The following is a 21,774-nucleotide window of genomic DNA, read 5'->3' on the forward strand; positions in this document are numbered from 1 at the left end:
GGACTGGCGACCTCCGACCATCAGGAGGCCCACCGTCCGCTCGGTAACGACGCTAAGTACCGAATCACCCACTCAACAGTGGGATGATGTATTTTTTATATTTTTTCATTATTCTATAATGTTTTAAATAACATTATATTATTATGAATAAATATCAAAAATCCGGGGGTATTTACCACCTGAGAATCTGTTCGGGCAAAAAGGGTACCCTCGAGACTTGAAATTCCATGCCCACCGCCCTTATGTTAACATTGCCTTATCATATGAGAGTCCCGGAGGGTATGACGTCCCAGTTGACTGACTGACCATCTTAGCGTAACTGATCTACGCCGAGGGCCGTACCTCACAGGTGCCCTTGGGTCAGCCGCAATCCCTATATGACAAGAGGCGGATAGACAGGACTCCGGTAGTAGTTGGGTCCGTAACCTACTCTCCCTCTAGAGAACGGTGAACGGTGTAGGGAACCGGCAACGGCGACCGAAACTATCCCTCCCTTCCAGCCTATAATCTTATCCCGGCCGACCCTCAGGCTCGCCAAAAACCCGGTGAAACTGTGCAAGCTGCTAGGCCTACCAGTCACAATGTTAGTTACCGTACTCAGAAACGGCTTTACCGATTTTCACCAAATTTTATATGCATATCAGTAGGTCTGAGAATCGGCTACTATCTATTTTTTATACCCCTAAGTGATAAGGGTTGTTCACCCTTAACATTTTTTTATTTATATGGCAACGCAACGTTTGCCGGGTCAGCTAGTATTATAAAAAAATTAGGATGTTAATTCTTTTCAACATAAGTTTAGTTGTCACATGTATTAAATAAGTCCCATTTATACATGACAATTTAAGCCAAAAATAAGTGCAGATTTATATGCAAATTGTTTCCAGAGTCCTCTTTGAAACTACTAGGTTAAGTTGATTCACTATTTAGTATTTACTTGGGGAATATGCATATTCGTTTTTTAATACTCGTAAGCAAATCTTCCTGCTTATATTTTTCTAAATCTGATCTATCCTATATTTCTGTGTGATTTCAAGAAATATAGATTTGTTACGACTAAATATTGCATCAAGCACAAAACTATTTTATTTAGTATTTAAGCGTTTGATAGGATTTTTTTTGTTTATAATGTTATCTGATCATAGAAGACTACCATACGTCATCGTCATCAACCCATTATTGTCCCACTGCTGGGCACGGGTTTTCACTCAGAGTGGACTTAAGCCATAGTCCACCGCGCTGGTCAAGTGTACATTGGTAGCCTTCACACATTTTGAGAACGTTTTGAGAACTCGGGCGCGGAGGTTTTCTCACGATGTTTTCCTTCGCTGTTTAAGCAAGTGATAATTAATTTCTAATATAGCGTTTACCCGCCTCAATTCGCTAATGAACCAATGATTCATTCATTTTCCTAAATGCTCATTGTGAGATTCAATATTTGGGATTTTCACATACTATCTTGAACTTATCCTAAAGCGTTTTAACTCTAAACTGGTTGATAACTTAACATCGTAGGGTTAGAAATACGTTTCTAACCTAAATGATATATAGATTATAAACGAAATAATCCTATTAAATGTTTATTTTTTTACTATAAAACTCTGTCATCAAATAATGGACATCAAAATGACAACATTTGTTGAATGATCTAAAACAAAGTTTTTTAAGAACAGAGGTAGGGTATAATAAGCCTCTTTGTTCTGCCTAATAACATCAGTGTTAAGCGTTTGTATTCTGATTTGAACGGTATGGTAAGAGATACGTATATACAGCTGTGGCCAATCTCAGATAGAACGAATCCTATCTGGGGTTTATCACAGATGTGGGCAATTACCATCAGGTGGATTGCAAGCTCGTATGCTACTTTTGCATAATAAAAAGATACTGGCTTATTTCACTCTGTATTACGTCCATTATTAATAATGAATCTATCTATATTTGCCTATCATAGATCGATCTTTGACAAATTCTGCCTAAATTGCTAAATCGTAATAGACAGATATTGTTAATCTATCTACATTTGATAATATTTGCCTACTAATAGTTGTCAAATAGTCAATGGGGAAAAAATAGGCAAAAATTGTCAAATATCGATTTTTAGTAGACAAAACGATTGATAGACTGATTATTAATAATGGAAGATAGACATGAAAATGTGAACAGTGACGTCATATTGATGTGTGTTCTTTGCAGTTTTTTATTTTTATAACTCGAACATTCCTATAATGTGCATGTTCCCGTATTTTATTCACAGACCACTAGCCCTTAAATGCCTCTACTACTACATATTTAGGGAGTACCTGGGCGATTTAAGGGGTACCTACTTTATTATAGGGACCTAATGATAGGTAGGTACTCCACAAATCGCCCTCTTGGATAAATAGATTCTCATACTGAAAAAATATGTAGTAATAAATATATTGCAAACATCGGCAAGATATTAAATTATGTTGTTATCCTAATTAACATAATTGTGGAATAATTTCGTTTATTTTATTTGGTTTTTTTTTATTAATGAGTGTTTTACTCAAAATTTATCTATGCGTTACTCTTATGGCATACATTACTAAGGTTTATTTTCTATGTGATAAGAATCCTGTTAGTTTCTAAGTTTAAAGAATCTTATAAGTTGCAAGTCCTGAGAATCTTATTAATTTGTAAGTCTTAATAAATACTCATTATTTAAGTCCCGTAATTGTTTAAGAGCCAAATCATTGGCTTATTTGGGTATTATTTATTTCTACCTCAAAGTTCAGACCAAAAAAGATAGGTATGCTTTTGTAAAACATTGCATTGAAGGATAAATTTCACTTATTCTAAGTAATTAAAAGTATAAGTAAAAACATTGTTACTGACGATTTGTAAGCCTCAAGTCTATAAAAATACATTTAGTTTTGAGGTGGTAGAACTCTATGTGGTTCAACTCCGGCGGCACCACCGTCACACCTATTTCTGCCTAATAACAGCAGTTTTGCGCTGCTGTGATGCGATTTGAACGGTGTGGTAAGGGAGACATGCTTTTCCGAGGCGTTCCAACTTAGTCCTCAGGGGTAGCGGCGCATCTGTGTTCTAGTATGGGGGTATCTGTGTTTATTGGGGGTAGATCACCGGTGTTAGCGGCCGTAGCTACTTACCATCAGGTGGACTGCATGCTCGTCTACTACTTTTATAAAAAAAAAACATTATTTTGAGTTGGTTTTATATTTAATGAAAATGGCATAATTTATGCATTAAGATGCACTTATATCGAAAAACATTTAAAAAAGCAGATTTTGTACTTGAATAATTTATTTGCGAGGTTCTATCTATCTTTTTTTGTCTGGGCTTAAATTCTTTGTGTCATATGTTCAATTTTGACAAACCCCCCGTTATTATTATTCAATCTATCAAATATTTATCTATCGAAGATTTAAATTTAACAATGCCTACAAGCTCTCTACACTCACAGCCCCGCACTAGGATTCCATGTGTCGTGGGTGCCATGGACACACAAAGACAAATACACAAACACCCAGACCCAGAACAGATATCCAAATTCATCATTCAGATATCTGCCTGTCCGGGAATCGAACCCGAAACCCTTGGCGCGTCAGATATACGCTAAGCTGGTTGTAGTGTCTCGCTTTAAGATATTGGCAATTGTCGATCTTTGGTTGGAAAAAAGGTGATAGATTGTTTATTAACAATGGGCATTATTATCTTTTGTCATTTTTGTAACACATTATATTAATTTATAGTAACCTCTTTATACATATTCAATTATAATTAAAAGTCAATAAAGCTATGTGGTCTGTGACTTAATTAATCGATGTTTTAGTAATTAATTACTAATTAGAACCTACGGGTAATTAAGTTCTACATATAACGTAGTATGTGATATTTGGCACTTTTACTTTAAGTTTTCCCCCCGTTTTGTTTAAGGCGAATTGCTAAGAGCATTTTATGTTTTTAAGTCATAAATGACAATTTTCTAGTTAAAAAGGGGTCTAAGAAATCCGAATTTCTTGTTACTTTAAGTATACTAAAGTTTAAAAATTATATTACTTTCTCTCCAGTATTCTAATGTGTAATAACTACACAAATTTAATAATACACGAATAAAATACATGTGTGCACCACCGCCACACCTATTTCAGCCTAATTACAGCAGTGTGAATCGCTGCTGTGTTCTGGTATGAAGGGTGTGGTAAGGGAGATATAATTTTATATACTCGGCGCATATACACGCGCGACAGGTAAAGCGCTTCAATTTTTATACTTCAAATCAGATCGCTATTTGTAGAAATAAGTGGGCGATCTACAATATGTCGAATGATGTTGTATTTCTTTTTGGCATATATAAAATTGTTTCAATGAAGAATGTAACCTTATCTTTATTGAAAAAGTTACATAATGTTATAGAACTGAATTGAATTATGTTCCTCTCGTGACTGCAAGGCCTTAAATAAAAATGTTCTAAACCACGACTTGAAAGATACAACAGTAGATCTATGAATGTAACGAAAAGAAGAAAAAAACAATGTTAGAACTAAAATATTGCAAGTAAATCATCGTTGAAATTATAGTGAGCTCGGGCGTTCATTGTTTCTTACCCGAGTGTCAAACGTGTCTCGTACCCGAGTTTGAAACGTGCCCGAATATTCCCAACTCTTCATTGTTCGAGCACAATTGTTGTTTAAACATTTTTATAAGGCCTTGGGGAGGGTATTTCATCCATCATAGGTCACCCTATCAATTTTTAAAGGCGTGTGTTTAACATCAAGTGTATTATTAAGTTTGTGTGGAAATTAATTAAAGCCCGAATACAAATAATTATTTAATACGAAACTGGCACTTGTACTTTACCACACTTTTGTAACTTTGGTGTTTTTAGTTTATAATGTATATTTACGAAATGGCGGAAGTATTTTTCATAATATAATTTCATTATAATTTGTATTCTGACTAAAGGTTGTCCAAAAGAGTTTGCCTTTTCTGGAAAGGTTTCTTGTAATTTGTGAAATTAACTGTTTAGTGTATATTATAATTTACAATATAGACATCGCACTTAAAAGACACGTAGGAATAGACACAAAATTATAAAAACATTACAGGGCTCGTGTCTGGGTCAGCTCGTTACGTTAAGAGCTGATTTTTTCAAACTTTGTGCCTTTATGTTACGTGTCTGTTATGTGGCTGTCTGAATTTAAATTAATTTAATAGTTAATTGTGTTCGGGCTTACATAAAAAATCCCATTGTAACATTATTTTTCGTTTCAAAAAAACTATCCTATCCTATTCATGTAAATGTGAATATTTTTATAGACATTTTATCTTGATTACATCCGTAATTTTATTCATATGTAATCAATTTTCAAACTCCTAAGTAAGATATTGTCTAGTATGTATGTCTATCTATGTGAAACATTTTGATGTTAGATTTGGTGTGATATATAATAAAAAATAAAGAAATAATCCATTTGTTTTTGTTAGATTCTGTAAAATAACTCATTTTTTAAAAAATCAGTATAGGTAAATAAAAATATTAATAATTTAGTATGTTCTTAGTTGGTAAATGTCGAATATCAGCATATTCGATGTAGGACCGAAATTGTTAATTTTTGGAAACAGATATTTACTTGTAGTCTAGCGCTATCCGTTCAAGATTAAACATTTTAGGTACAAACAAGCTACACCGTACTATTAATACCGTAGCAGTAATACATTTGATAATGCTAATTAATGAACTTACAGAACCAATAATTTAAAGGAACTTATAGGAGGAATAACTTATAGGCTCACATATGTATTTGAAAGCCCTTGTGCTAGCTTATTTGCATACTAGCACATTTATTAGAATTCAATTTAATTAGTTATTGTGTCGAAGCAAATATAATACACAAATAAGTACTCACGTGGAGGCGATTATGTGTCGAAAAAAAGCGCAGATTATCGTGTTCAGCAAACAAAGTGTAATACAATAAAAATTCTTCGCAGGTATCAATTTCACCATCACTATTTAGTTTAAGCTTGCACATATTCCACTGTATTATTACTTCATTTATCATCACTGATCTAAACAATAATGTTAAACACTTTTTACACTTGAATATGCTTTAATTACAAAGTTACTTAATTAAAATGCAGGAGCAATACAAAAGTTGTTGGTAGCGAGCACGTGTCTACCCTCATTAATTTTTATATTCTATCTACTTAGTTAATTTCAAATTTTTATAGCTATTAAAATAAAACAAAGTTTAAACAATAATTTTTATTTATAGATATAACAGCAATTATTACATAAATGCTTAGAATATTTAACATATTATTTTATTATACACAAAACACTAATACTTTTTTCACTTATCTATATAAAAGGGTTAGTTACAATTCATCAAACATTATATTATTATAATATTGAATATATTTTAGTAGATTGTGCTTCTTAAAGTAACCAATTAAAAGATAATAACAATCAAATAAATTTTTTAATTAAAATTTTTAACGATTCAGAAAAAAAACTTTAAAGCTGTTTTCAAAAAGTTAAAAATTATAAAAATTAACATACAAGATAGTATATTCAAGTTCAAGGCGTACAATTACTAATTTTATGAATACAAATACTAAAAACAAAGCTACATAGTCTACATACATAAAGGCAAAGTTTACATTGTACATGTTTAAATATAACAAAGTATAAAGTACAAATATATTAATGTAATGACACAATGACATCTAAATTACGGTGTACGATATAAGGTGGTCACCACATACGTCAGCCAGCATCTACCGTTAATTTGCTTCACATCACAAATAGTTGTGGTGATAGAAACCTCCGGTCGAAGATTTTTTTTAAACTATAGAAGTAGCACACGAGCATGCAGTCCACCTGATGGTAAGTGGCTACTGCCGCCTATGGACGTTCGTAATCAACCCCAGATAGGTTTAGACATTCCTACCTGAGGTCGGCCACAGATGCGCCGCTATCCCTGAGGACTAAGCTGGAACGCCTCGAATAAGTATCTCTCCCTTACCACACCCTTCAAACCAGAACACAGCAGCCCTTAACACTGCTGTTATAACAGAAATAGGTGTGGCGCTGGTGCCGCCAGAGTCGAACCAAGGGTTCTACCACCTCCAAACTACTTCCGTGCTCCCCGGTGTCCCCTACACATTGAAGCGTGTCTCCGATCCGTCAGCCAGTACGAGAGTGACGCTCCTAGCGGCGGTCCATACGAGTCTGGCGAGGCGAGCGGGGTTCAGTCGGGCCACGTCCGCCATGGGCGCCGTGCTGTAGCACTTCACGCAACGGGTTTGAGCCGCGCCCAACCCGAACATACCTGGGGAGAGCGGGGTTATTGATTGTAAATATTGAGAGACAAAATAATCCTAGATTATTTAAACAATATTGGAAAGGTTTGGTAATCTCGGGGGAAGTCAAACATAATTATATATTACAGGGGAGGCAGGGGATTTTTGCAAATGCTCCGAGGAGTTGGAGGCATGTTTGTCAATAATCTGAGGAAATAAAGTTAATGCTTTTAATTTTCTCGGAAAGTGGAGGGGCAAGGATCCATCTTGTTTATCCTTTTTATAAGTAAAGGAGTGGAAGACAAGGATGCAGTCCACCTGATGAATTAAACTGCAACGCCTCAAAAAAGTATGTCTCCCTTATCACACCCTTTAAACCAGCGCTTAACACTGTTGTTATAACAGAAATAGGTGTGGCGGTGGTGCTGCCGGAGTCAAACCGCAGAGAGTTCTACCACCTTCAAAGTTGCTCATGGTCACCCAGTCCTGGTCCGCCAGAGGCTGGCAGTGTGGGCATACTGTCCCCCACTACGTGCCGCCAGTGACTGGCAAAACTGTCAGTACCGGCACACTGTCCCCCGCTACGTACCGGCGGTGGTCTGCCAGAAGGAGAGGCGGTTGTCGGCGGTGGCGTACGAGGCGAGGTAGCGGCCGTCCGGGCTGAACGCGCACGCCGTCACCGGGCCGCCGTGCGCCGCTAGCGATTGACATCTCCCAGCTCGCAGCTCGTATAACGCCAGCTGGCCTGTACCGCTGCCCACTGGAAATGACACAAACAATGTTATCCAAGATTTAAGAAATGATTCAACATTAAAATGTATATCAGTATACGATTTAGTGACGATTAATGATTAATGAACAAAGATATGTCAGTCGCGGTTTAATGAGGATTTAATAAATTAATTATTGAATAAATGAATTAAAATGTGTCAGCCACGATTGGGTAAGGATTTAATGTTTTTTTTTTATTTTTTATTTATAATATAACAGTAGCAGACAAGCACCACCTGATGGTAAGTGGCTACTGCCGCCCATGGACGCCTCGGAAAAGTATGTTTCCCTTACCACACCCTTCAAACCGGAACACAGCAGCGCCTAACACTGCCATTATTAGGTAGAAATAGGTGTGGCGGTGGTGCCGCCGGAGTAGAACCACAAAGTATTCTACCACCTTCAAAATATTTAATTTAAGATTTAATGTAATATTTTCTTCAGAATTCAATGTCATCTTATAAATAAAATTCTCGTGTCACAATGTTAGTTACCGTACTCCTCCCGAACGGCTTTGCCGATTTTCACCAAATTTTATATGCATATTCAGTAAGTCTGAGAATGGCTACTATCTATTTTCATACCCCTAAGTGATATTGGTTGTTCATGCTTAACATTTTTTTATTTACACGGCAACACAACGTTTATAGTAATTATTCACCAACAACATTATACTAAAACATGTTTACCTGCAATCCTTCTAGTGGCAGGACAGTGTGATACCTGGTTGTACCGACAGATGGCGGGGAACACTTCATTGAGGCCCTTACTCTTCAAGTGAGATTGGTCCACGCAGTGTAGGATTATGTCCATTACCTGATGATATTTTGATGTAAATTATATATATTTTCCATGCGTTATACGGTGAAAATTTTAAGTGATTGTTGAAAAAATTAATAAAACTGGAAAATAATCAAAATTTTGTTTGCTGACGAAAAGTTATTAAAAGTTGTTAAAAAAAAAAATTAAATGGTAATTATCTCCATTGGTGCCAAAAGAGTGTTAGAAAATTAATAAATAATTTAGCGCACTTTTCATTTAGAGAAAGATGTTTTTTATCTTTTAAAAAAAATGTATTGTAATTTAGGTAGAATTGACAAATATTGAATGAAAATGGGGAGGAAGGAGTTTCCTTTATTTACTTGTAGTATCTCCCCTATCACTGATTTTTGTGACTAATAACTGTGTATGTGGATTGTATGTTTGAGTATGTCGTGTGTATTGTGTTTGTCCTAACTAACCTCGACCAACAAATCCGCGACCTCAGCATGCATCCTGTCAATCAGCAGCTCGACCCCGCGGAGCACCTCCGCCCGGCCGCGCTGCAGCGCCGCCGCCGCGGCGGGGGGCGGAGCGCCCGCGGGCGCTGCCGCAGCCCGGGCGACCTCGCGCGCCATCGTTGTTATGAACGCTGCTGGCCTGGAGCAAACGAATCATTTAACGACGCCAAACTTCTAGTCCGCTCTGAAATTATTGCGCGCAGTTTTAACTACCCTCATTTATTTTCAAGATTTGTTTTTATTTTTGATATTTGTTGTTATAGCGGCCACCGTTATACATACTCTGTAAAAATTTCAAGTGTCTATCTCTTGCGATCCAGAAGATAGAGCTCTGTGACAGACGGACAGACATCGGTGTCTTAGTAATATGGTTCTGTTTTTACAATCTGGGTGCGGAACCCTAAAAACCGGAGTATAGTTACCTAGCGGTCGCTATAAGTGTGAGTGCATGCCGCGCGGTGCGGCAGGAGTCCGCTTGCGGTGTGAGCGGCAGCCCGTACGTCATCGACGGCACCAGCTTATCAGCATCCGAACACATCTCCAGCAGACCTGCAATCAAAATTACTTTAGTTCTCATAACATAACAAAACCTGGGACTTATATTTCGATCGAACTCGATTACAGTAGTATCATGATTTAAGGTTATAGTTCAGTGTGCTGTGTGTATTTGTTTGTATGTCTAAGGGAGAACAGCTCCCTTTCTATTTGTATGTGTGTCATCAACCCATTACTGTCCCACTGCTGGGCACGGGTCTCTTCTCAGAATGAGAAGGATTAGGCCATAGTCCACCGCGCTGGCCAAATGCGTATTGGTAGACTTCACATACCTTTGAGATTTTTTTATATAAATCTCACAGGCATGCAGGTTTCCTCACGATGTTTTCCTTCACCGTTTTAAGCAAATGATCATTAATTAATTTCTAATACGCACTTAACTTTGAAAAATCAGAGGTGCCTAGGATTTGAACCTCGGACCTCTCGTTCGAGAGGCCGGGTTTCTAAACCATTAGCCTATCACTGTATGTGTGTGTTCGTAACTGCGTGCACGTGTGTGTCTGTGTTTCTGTCTCTGTCCCTCCCTCTATCTCCCTCTCCCTCTTCCCACTCACCAAGCAGCACATGGCTGACATCAAGATACGGCTCCCACACAGCGAACCCTCGCCCCAGCAGATCGACTGCAGCGCGCCTCAACGGTGTATGAGCCGGCAGTCGCGCTGATCCCGGGGCTAACAGTAAGTGTGTTAGCGCCAACGCTGTTAGACGAGCTAGGTTGTTCGAGGCGCTAAGGGTGAAACCTGAGGAAAGAAACCATATGGGGTTAAAACAAAAAAATCTCAAAAAAAACTATAAATTGAAATTATATGTAAAAAAATTCAATGAAATTTCCCAACAATGCATTTTGTTAAGATTATACATAAATGAAGTAATAATTTATAAATATATTCGACACTCTTTGGCGAAATTACAATAAATGAAAACTAATTATTAAAAAAAACAACAAATAACATATTTCTGTAGTAATGTTTAAAATTATTGTAAAAAGAACTCCGTCCTCTTCTATTGTTGTTAATTATATTAAAAAATCCTTCAAAGATTCCAATTGTAAATAAATCTCTCTCATTGTCAGAACAATAGTGCAAAAAATGCCGTTTAAATCATAGTATAATAATAAAATAAACTCCCTTATGATTTTTAAACTCACATCACTCACTCACTCACGAAAAACACCCCTCAACCAACCCTAATCATAGAAATAAAATTCTTATAAAAGTAAAATGCAGATAACTAATAAGCAATCTTTTTAATCCCCTCCCTAGGAGCAGATCCTAATTTTGCAAATAACATTAGGTAAATGAAAGAGCTCGTACACTCGTACCACCGAGCTACGAACGTTCTAGAGGCCTACACCGACTTACCTTCAACGATAGAGCTCTTCCTGCTATCGCCTTCCTTACGTCGTTTATTGCCGGCAGCACCTACAAAATGGCGGCACATATAGCATGGCATGGCAAAAAAAATATGCAAAAAGTTACGCAAAAAAATGTAATATGTATGTGAAGTATGTGATAAATGTAAAAAGATTGCAATGTAAAATGTGTTCCATATATATAATTTGCAAAGAAATGTAATATTACTGCAAATTATGGCAAAAATGTAAAAATCTGCAATGTAAAATATGTTGCATGTGTAAAATTTGCCAAAAAAATAATATAATATTCTTGTAAAGTGACAAATGTAAAATGAGCGAGATAAAATACATATGTTGCATATGTAAAATATGTATAAAATTGCAATTAAATAATGTATAAATGTGTATAATATTATGTATAGAGCGATTTTAAAAACGATTTTTTTACAAACTTCTAAAAAGGAAGGATACTATTTTCAGTTCTATGTATTTTTTATTACATACGTACGCCTTTTTATACATAGTTAAGTTAATTTATGCCTCCTAAAATTCTAAGCATATTATATGTGTATTAACCTTATGAGAAACTAAGCAGAGGCCAAGCCAGGCTTTTTTGAAAAAAAAAGCATTTATTATGAAATACACACAGACATGGACATATATTCCATTTTTTTATAATAAGATCGGATTATCTATTTATAAGATAAACAGAAATTTGAATTTCTTTTTGTGTCTTTTTTATGTTACCGCATTTTTTTAGAATTAAGAAAAAAATGCGTATGCTCGACTTGGTAGAGCACTGCCGTGCCCCCAGATGTACTGAATTTAGTTCAGTAATGTAACAAATACTTACACGTATGTATTATGCACGTATGTATGTATGTATGTAAGCATGTATGTACCTAAGTAAGCATATTTTATATATATTTTTCGCATCAATAGAACAATTATTTACTGAATAATAATTCTATTAATTTCAATTTCAAGCAGTCTATTAATTTCGTACATCCACGTACCTTCACTGGCGATATCTTGTCCAAACTCTGCCCCTATAACACCGAGAAGCACCACAGCTGTTGTTTGCTTTCTCTTAAGTTCTGCGAGAGAAGATGGCTTCCTGATGATCTCCTCTTCTTCTTCTTCGAATTCTTCTTCTTGCTGTAGAAGGAAGAGATAGAAAGAGAATAAAAATATATTTATGTAAGCTTCTAGAAGTATTAAAGGAAAGAATAGTTCAATTATAGTATTAGAGTCGACAGTGAGATTTCTAAGGAAATGTATTTTTTTTAGAATAATATCATTAAAAGAATATTAAAAAAATATATATAAATAGAATATATAAAAATACCCTTTCTTTTCATTGCTTAAATATTCATAAAAAAATGTGCAACAAAATAAGAGAGTTCGTACAAAATGTACTTTAAAAACATTATTTATATTTTAAACGATTTTATTTAAAATAAATAAATCGATAGATAAATCAATTTTCAATAAACAGATTTCAGACATTCTTTTATGACATGTGATTTAAAAAGTATAAATAAAATGAAATATATTTTTTTGAAATATCTAATAATTGGATTATAATCTATTCTTTCTCTATTATTTTTATAATGTAGGAGTAGCAGACGAGCACGCAATCCACCTGATGGTAAGTGGCTACTGCCGCCCATGAAAACCTGTAATTAATCCCATATAGGATTAGATTCTTATCTAAGGTCGGCCACAGATGCGCCGCTACCCCTGAAGACTAAGCTGAAACCACTCGTATGTCTCCCTTACAACACCCTTCAAGCTGGAACACAGCAGCGCTTAACATGGCTGTTATTAGAAATAGGTGTGGCGGAGGTATCGCTGGAGTCGAACCACTATCCTACTACTTCTACTACAAACAAATCTAAATCTATCTAAATACAGTGCTGTAGTGTTAGTATATAGCGAAGCGTTAGTGTTTGTGCGTAAGACTCACTGCTTTAGTGACCTTCTCAACGGGCTCCTTGGGGGCCGCCTGAGGGTTGATGCTCTCCGTGTGAGTGTACAGGGGCAGATACTGCGCCCAGTTGTCTACTAGAGCCTTGCGACCTTTAGGGCCTAATCTGAAAATGAATTGGTTGGCAATTAAGTCTCCGCCATTTCTATAATTAAAATAACAACAGGTTACCTAATATTTTTTTTTCAATATATTAAATTTTAGGATCAAAATAGGCATAGACTATATTTTTATGATGTTATGCAGTTTTTTATTTATAAGGAAACATTGCATTTAATTAAGTAAAGGCAGTTTTCTAATACTTACAAAACTATATTTCACTTTGTACTGCATATAAATATAAATTAATTAGAAATTTCTATATGGTCATGTCCATATATAATAACCGGGCTCCGACAGTCTCAGTTCTGTGCTTGTATATATATGCAACATGTTGATAAAACTTCGATAGCATGATTCAGATATACGTGGCGCCATCTCTTGACGAGTTGAAAGAATTTGACACACGAACTTGTAAATTTTACCTCTAAAACACACTAGTGATGTATATAGCCAACCTGCCGCACTACGAGGCAATGGTGCCAGCATCTCCACTTGCGGCCGCTTGAAGTTCTCGACACCCACCGTCAGAACACACAGAACACACAGAACACACAACACACAGTACGCACCTGCCGAGCTCGGCGAGCAGCAGCGCCTGCGAGGCGTCGCGCACCTCGAGGCAGTGGTGCTGCCAGCGCCGCGCCAGCATCTCCACTTGCGGCCGCTTGAAGTTCTTCGCACCTAACGTCAAAACATTTTGTTATGATTGACTTATTACGATACCATAAACAGATTGTTTAATTCTCAAAAAGGTCAAAAACATATCGTATACTTATCAATATGTACAATGGAAAACTAATTAAGCTATTAAAAACGAAAAAATATTACAAAAAAATAGGACTCGACATGGCACGCAACGTAACGTATCATGTTATTTTTTTTTACAAGACTTGGCTAACCATTGTGTCATTTTTCAAAGAATTACTCCTCAAACGCCTCAAAGGAAGTATAACTTCCACAACCCGCGTAGTAGAGCGGTCACTATTCCGGTCTGGCGCGAAAAGGATTTCGGGATCGATCTCCGGCCAAATAGATATTTAAATTATGAATTTGGATATATGTCCTGTGTCCCAGCGACAGAACAGATATCCAAATTTGTGTATTCGTTTATGTGTGTGTCCAAGGCACCTACGACATGGGAAATCCTGTGGAGATGTGAGTGTAGAGAGCGTCTTTTTTTAGATATAAATGTCTCACTCACCAGCCGCGACCACCTTATCGGGCAGCAGCACACAGTGCAAAGTAGCCAGTAGCGACCAGCCCTGCTTGATGTGGGCTTGCTGTGCTGCCAGTTGCTCTTCTCGTTCCTCATCACCAGCCCAGGATGAGCTGCCTCTTGTTGTCGGCCTGAGGAGGGCAGGGTTGCTGATAGATTGGTTTTATATTGACACCAGCATGCAAGTTGAAGTTTGCGCCCTTGGTAAGATTTGATGTTTGCCCCCTCCTCCCCCTAATTTATTCTTGGAAAAGAGTAATCAAATCTTGACGACCTTCTTTTTCGCCAACTTATGACAGTTTCATTTTAAAATATAAAAGTAATAAAAGTTTACACAGTCCACCTGATGGTAAGTAGTCATCTGGGTTATGGGCATGTTCTCAGCCTGAGGTTGGCTACAAAGCGTTTTTTATCCCTAAGACTAAGTGGAACCCCTCTGATAAGATTTTATTCCATACGAAACCCCTTTAACCGAATTACAGAAGAGCTTAATACTGCTGATGTAAGAATAATGGCAGCGGTGGTGTCTCCGTAGTCGAATCAAAAAGGTTTGTATTTTCTTCAAATAATGATAGCATGACGAGCATGCAGTCCATCTGATGGTAAGTGACTACTGCTACCCATGGACATCTGTAACCAACCAAGTTGCTACGCCTCGGAAAAGTGTGTTTCCCTTACCTTCACCAGAACACAGAAGCTATACATTAATGTTATTGGGCAGAAGTAGGTGTGGCGGTGGTGCCGCCAGAATCGAACCATAAAGGGTTCTACCACCTTCAGAAATCTTTTAATTCTGAAAGGATCGGTATCCAGGTACGGGACAGGTGATAAGTGACTAATAAACCAATGGAAGGTGAAATCATTTTTTACAAGATTTTTTGCAGTTATATCTTCTCATCGTAAGGTTGCTTACCTATGGAGTCGCCTCGCCACCTCCTGTTCAGGCACGAAGCTGGCGTTGCTCATCGACATGAGTGTGTTGGCGAGCGCCACTATCGACAGCAGGTGGTTCGTGGTGAGGGTGGTGCTCAGCTCCCAGTGGAGTTTCGACGTGAACAGTCTGTGGGGAGATAGGAACCAGTTTGTCGTCAATCCATTACTGTTAGTCTTGTGTAGTTCGCTAACGAACTAGTTCGGAAGAGCACTCTCACAGATGAACTATACTAGATCCCCGATTGTCCGTTCCATAGTTCGTTAGGTCCTAACTGAACTAGTGAAAAATGGCGGTAACCGAACTAATGTCGTCATATTTTATGAATATTTATATGAACCCATAGGTTTATCCTGCTTTTAGCGCTCAAACATTTTAATTCATGCATCCCTTAATCTTGTCACATAATCTACAAAATTCAAATCTACAAATTGATAAAAAAATGCAGATCTTTCGCTCTTTTAGTTTATCTGTTCTTTAGTTCCCAACTGATCGGTAAGCAGCTGGGAGCAGACGAACTAAAAGAGCGAACTGGTTCTTTTAGGAGCCGCGATCCCAGATGATAAATCAGTTCTTTTGTCATTAAAGATTAAGTAGGAATGCCTTATACTGTATGTATGAGGATTCTGATTCTGCCGTCCCCCAAACTACTGCCCGGGGCGAACGACTCCTACATTCCCCGATACGTTGCTACTCTGCAGAAACTGCTATATTATAGCACTGGTATTGCCATAATAAACCAATGAATATTTTTTTAACCATTGACTATGACATCCTGACATTGTGAAATCAACAACACTATTGCCATCATCATTAACCGTTACTGTCCCACTGTTGGTCACGGGTCTCCTCTCAGAGTGAGTGGCCTGCCCAAGCGCATATTGATAGACTTCACATACCTTTGAGGTTTTTATTTTTTTTTTAATAAATCTCAGGTGTGCAGGTTTCCTCACGATGTTTTCCTTCACCGTTTACACTACTGCCAATTACCCAGAAACCCAAATCTAGACTAACGTCTACCTAAGATACCTGGTCAGTTTCTCCTGGCGCACTAGCTCTTGGGGCAGGTTGGAGTTGAGGAGCATCGGGTCGTCGGGGATCGAGGCGCACGCTTCAGCCCAGCCGCCGAGCCACGTGGGCAGCTGCACCGCCATGTGGCCGTGGCGGGAGACCACGCCGAAACATACGGGTACCTGGTGAGATTGGAAGGCTTCAAAGCTTAACACTGCTTGTTCAATGTACATTGATCAATGTTAGCCACGTAATAGTAACAGCAATTTGTCACTAGATGTCACTTGTTACATTGTTTTCCCTACGATGCGATAGATGGCGCTACGTGTATTCTGAAACGCGGTGGTGAAGTATCGTTGTAGCTGCTTATAAGGGGCCAGTAAAATAAACTTTTGAGCTCTTTGATACTTTGGTTTTCTGCAAAAGTGCGGAGTTCCCTAAGTGACCCCGGGTATTGACTCAATACTATTGAAGTGTTCGTCAGAGAGGTCTCTGTGGATCCGATTTTGGCGTTTGTAAACTGCTCTTATAAGGCAAAAATAAGTGTAGCGGTGGTGCCGCCGGAGTCAAACCACAAAGGGCCACCTAGTAATCTTTAAGAACTTTTTTTTACCTCCTAGGCGCAGAGTTTATTTTTCACCGATGCATCACATGATTGTAAATTAAATTACTTTGATAATATCAGAGGTGCGAGACTAGGATCCGAACCTCGGACCCGCCGATTGAGGCCAAGTTTCAACCATTATCACTGCTCAGAATATGCACATAATATGGTCTAAGCTATAGTCACAGTTAATTGTTATATGAAAATGATTAGAAAAATTAACAAAATGTCTTCAATAATTTGTTAGTTATATAGTCTGAAACCGTTATTAAATTTCTTTCTTCCTAAGCATCTTAAGTAGAAGTAGTAATTTCTAACAACTTATAATTATTTATTTCAAAGACTTCATTTTGGTTATTATCTTTGAACTTTCAAACAACATACAACAATAGCTCCCAACTCACCATAGGCCGCAACAACCCAAGCTTGGACTCGCACACCCTATCCAGGTCAGCGTCGAGTCCCCAGGCGTGGAGCAGCGACATCAGGATCTGCGCGATCTCCATCGTGTGGGGCGGCTCCGCGAGCGACATGTCGCGGGGACGCTGGCGTTTCGTCGGCGTCGTGTCATCTGGAACAAGGGAGGAGACGGTTATACATCATCATCATTTAAGATTTCATTAAAGATTTCTCACGATGTTTTTCTTCGCCGTTTATGCAGGTGATAATTAATTTCTAATACGCACATAACGTTTAAAAATCAGAAATGCGTGCCTGGGATTTAAACCTCGGGCCCCTCGACCAAGAAGCCAAGTTTCTTTTAGAGATATATTATAAGCTAAGAAAGAAAAAAGGAAAAGAAAGAAAGAAAACATTTATTTAGGGTAAATATACATTTCAAACGGTTACAAAGTAAAAGATAGTTTGTAGTGTACAATTGAAGGTAGAAAACCCTTCGTGGTTCAAGTGACACCTCCGTAACATCTTAAACATATCAGCGATTTCGCGACCTCAGGGGAAACTCTCCGTGAGTTCTAAGCGTTATAACTTATGACAGTCATTTTAAAAGCTGTCTGGTTCTGGCCTGAAGGGTGTGGTGTGTAAGAGAGACTTCGGTACTAATCTGAGGGGTAATAACTTAGTCCTCTGGAACAAAATGCATCTTTGGCTATCCGCAGATAGTAATCTAATGTTATCTCGGGCTGATTACAGATGCATACTTATTTACTCCTCCTTTAATTAAAATAGATACAAATTCCACACAAGCATAAGCAATAACATACACATCAAACATGCAGCTTAATATAAATATTTTTTTTATTTATATAAGTTCACAATACAAAATATCTTCTCATAACAAAAAAATAATAATAACCATGACCACAAACAAACTGACCGTTAACGAATTTGTAATCATGACATGATAACTGTACACGTACGGCTTATCGCGTGTCGTTTTCATCATATATACATATACATTTGTGCCGTTTGTCTGTTTATGTAACGTAACATTTCGCATAGTTTTAGTGAATAAAAAATGAGAGTTCATTTTTGGAGCGAAACACGTGTTGGTATGTAAGGTGGTGTATATTTTTTTATTTTTTGCACCTGCACGCATCCTTTGTGGGAGGGAGGGTGGTACATACTGCATGGTTTAAAATGGTATATACCATCATACATATTAGTAGCGGATTGTTGCGAAGTAGTTTTAATTCTAACTTAATAAGAATTAATTTTATCTGTAGACTTTAGGGATGTGAGAACAAGTGGAAGAAGTAGATTAATTATTAGTGGATGTTTCTTTCTTCAAATAAAATCGATTAATAAAATATTGATAATGTAAAAATAATTGATGAATTGATATAATTGTGATGAAATAATATTTTTGTCTAGTTCCTGAAAAACTGAAAATTTAAATTGATTATTTTTTCACATCCCTAGCAGACATATAACATTTGACATAACCCGTTTCAAACACAACATAAATGAATAAATATAACGAAGTTAAAGGGGGTCGAAAATGGCCTGAACTGCTTCGAGAAAATAATAGTACGGCCGTGTTACTTTTTTGCTCGACTTGGTGGGCTCTGGCGTGCCCCCAGATTAATACACATATTTCTCAACTACACAATTAGTTTTTATTTTGTGACAATATAGAGAATGGGCGATAATATAGAGAAACAGCCTTTTTGAATTTCAATCTTCAATGAAATTTATGTATAATACGATTACGCCTCTACACAACGCCAGAAAACAACATTAGTACACATATTTTACAAGTTCACACTATGATTAATGATTGTGAAACCGCTGACATTGGCGCCCATTTCGGCGAGACCTAATGCGAATTAAAATGGCCGATATTACGCCATATTTACACTATGAACACAGTTGTAATAAAATAGTATAGGCACAGTTTTTTTTATTCATTTATTCACCTACAAACTTCTTTAATATCATATTAGCTTTTACCCGTGACTACGCCCGCCGTTAGAGGTCGATTCGTCATCATCAACCTATTACTGTCCCACAGCTGGGCACGGGTCTCCTCTCAGAATGAGAAGGATTAGGCCATAGTCCACCACGCTGGACAAGTGCGAATTGGTAGACTTCATCTACCTCTGAAAACTATATTTTTAGATTTCTCAGGTACGCGGGATTCACCGTTTAAGCAATAGATAATTAATTTCTAATACGCACATAATTTTGAAAAATCAGAGGTGCCTCGGAACCCTCGATCACGAGGCCGAGTTTCATAACCACTAGGCGAGCACTGCTTTTTTTTAGGGGTTGATTACAATAGTATTTTTTATCAATTACTCGGGATCAGTCTTCTTTTGGGCATAAAAGGTACCCTATGTCCTTTCCGGAACCCCTGACATCGTGGGTACAAAATTGCATGACAATCGGTTATTTAGTTTAGGTGCAAATAAACTTGAGATTACAATTAACGGAAGAAATATGTAAAAATAATTATTGCTACTTATATCGACATGGTCTTGAATTATATACACATTGTAATTAATATAATTGAGCATTTCAATATTATAATTACCTATAGCTTAGAGCTAAAAATAGTAGCTTAGAATAACGTATTGTGATTTCGGTAATTTTGGAAAATTTACGAACAGGAAAAGCTAATTTGGGAAAATATGCGAACAGGAAAAGCTAATTTGGGAAAATTTGCGAACAGGAAAAGGTTGCCACAAATAAAAAATAATAAGCTGTTGGAATTTGGCCTGATCTGCCTTATTTAATATCGACATATTTTTTATAAATAAATGAGATCGCCATACAAGACCGCTATTTTTCGTCGCTTTTAGCTTTATCTATTAAACCGTAATAAATAGACTATTACCAATTTTCACAATGCAATTACTTCTAAGGTAGCTATGATCACAAATACTAAAAATAAATAACAAGTTGGTGGTACGGAACCCTCAGTGTACGATTCGACTCGCGCTTTGTAAATTATTTAGTACGAAAATATTAAGATGAGACGTTCCAATAGTCTTACGCTGGATCACTGTATCAGGGTTCAGTGCAAATATTTACACATAAGTGATCTTAACATTAGATTGATTGCATGTTTGTTCGCTACTTGTAGTAATTACAACATCAACCCATTACTCTCCCACTGCTGGGCACGGGTCTCCTCTCAGAATGAGAAGGATTAGGCCATAGTCCACCGCGCTGGACAAGTGCGTATTGGTAGACTTCACCTACCTTTGAAAACTATTTTTTTAGATTTCTCCGGTACGCGGGATTCACTGTTTAAACAAGAGATAATTAATTTCTAATACGCACATAATATGTGCCTGGGATTTGAACCTCGGACCCCTCGATCGAGAGGCCGAGTTTCTTAACCACTAGGCTATCACACTACGAGTGCAAATATTTACATTTACGTGACCTTAACATTACTTTGATTGCGTGTTCGTTCGCTACTTGTAGTATTAATAATTATCTAAATCAATTAAATAATAAAAAAACTTTAATTGAAGTTTCATTTATTTGTTTTATACGTGAATAACTCTCAATACCTTTCCGGACACGACACGGTAATAACTAATACCTAACTATTCAATGAAATATTGATTATCATTTCCTCAGTGTGTTGGAGGTGAACTTAAGATAATAATTGACCAAGTGCAAGTCGAACTCGCACACGGAGGGTTCCGTATCACCAAAGTTTTTGTATTTTTACCACGCTTTTATTAGCTTGACCTGTATGTATGTATGTATGTAACGGAATATTTGAACTCGATTATTACCCACTTTGAACGGTCCGATTAATTTAAAATTTTGACCAATTATAAAGAATCGATGACAATACACAATTTAAATAATTTTATCCCATTCACCTCTTCATCGTCAGGAATCAGGATTAACGATTTTCCTTGTGCGATTTTAGCGTGGTTTTTACTTTTTAAACTCAAATTATTATTTATACAATACCATAAAAAACTCTTTATTGTATACCAAATTAAAAGTAAAAAATAAACCAATGTACAATTGGCGGCCTTATCACTAAAATAGCGATCTCTTCCAGGCAACCATTTACTTGTTGCACAAGAAATATAATATAAAAGAGATTCAGGGATTCAGGGATGCATTGTATTTTTTTATTTTCAGTATTTGTTGTTATAAGAGCCATTGAAGTATATACATTGTGAATATTTGAACTGTCTACCTATAAAGGTATGAAAAATATCATACAATACAAGTTT

At 37.0% G+C, this 21,774-nt stretch overlaps 1 protein-coding gene across 8 annotated transcripts in view; it reads right to left on the reverse strand.

Moving 5' to 3' along the window:
- Window positions 1-6,628: 6,628 nt before the first annotated feature.
- Window positions 6,629-21,774, reverse strand: part of Rbcn-3B (WD repeat-containing protein Rbcn-3B) — a 185,362-nt gene continuing 170,216 nt past the window's right edge. For 3 of the 8 annotated variants that reach the window (XM_073081392.1, XM_073081391.1, XM_073081389.1), the window contains 8 exons: window positions 17,509-17,675; window positions 16,519-16,682; window positions 15,472-15,618; window positions 14,544-14,689; window positions 13,912-14,023; window positions 13,232-13,346; window positions 12,267-12,408; window positions 11,226-11,317 (listed from right to left, as the gene is read on the reverse strand). In XM_073081392.1, the coding sequence (XP_072937493.1) occupies window positions 11,244-11,317; window positions 12,267-12,408; window positions 13,232-13,346; window positions 13,912-14,023; window positions 14,544-14,689; window positions 15,472-15,618; window positions 16,519-16,682; window positions 17,509-17,675 (1,067 nt within the window). In that variant the 3' untranslated portion in view covers window positions 11,226-11,243. Of the gene's footprint in view, window positions 7,320-7,879; window positions 8,051-8,750; window positions 8,878-9,302; window positions 9,481-9,763; window positions 9,891-10,450; window positions 10,637-11,225; window positions 11,318-12,266; window positions 12,409-13,219; window positions 13,347-13,911; window positions 14,024-14,543; window positions 14,690-15,471; window positions 15,619-16,509; window positions 16,683-17,508; window positions 17,676-21,774 lie in introns of those variants that run through there. The other 5 variants (XM_073081390.1, XM_073081386.1, XM_073081393.1 and 2 more) reach the window with 4 other exon arrangements.

Source organism: Epargyreus clarus, unplaced genomic scaffold, assembly GCF_041222505.1.
Source record: "Epargyreus clarus isolate Ecla_fem2 unplaced genomic scaffold, WU_Ecla_fem_2.2 ptg000016l, whole genome shotgun sequence".
In the NCBI taxonomy this organism is placed as follows: domain Eukaryota; kingdom Metazoa; phylum Arthropoda; class Insecta; order Lepidoptera; family Hesperiidae; genus Epargyreus; species Epargyreus clarus.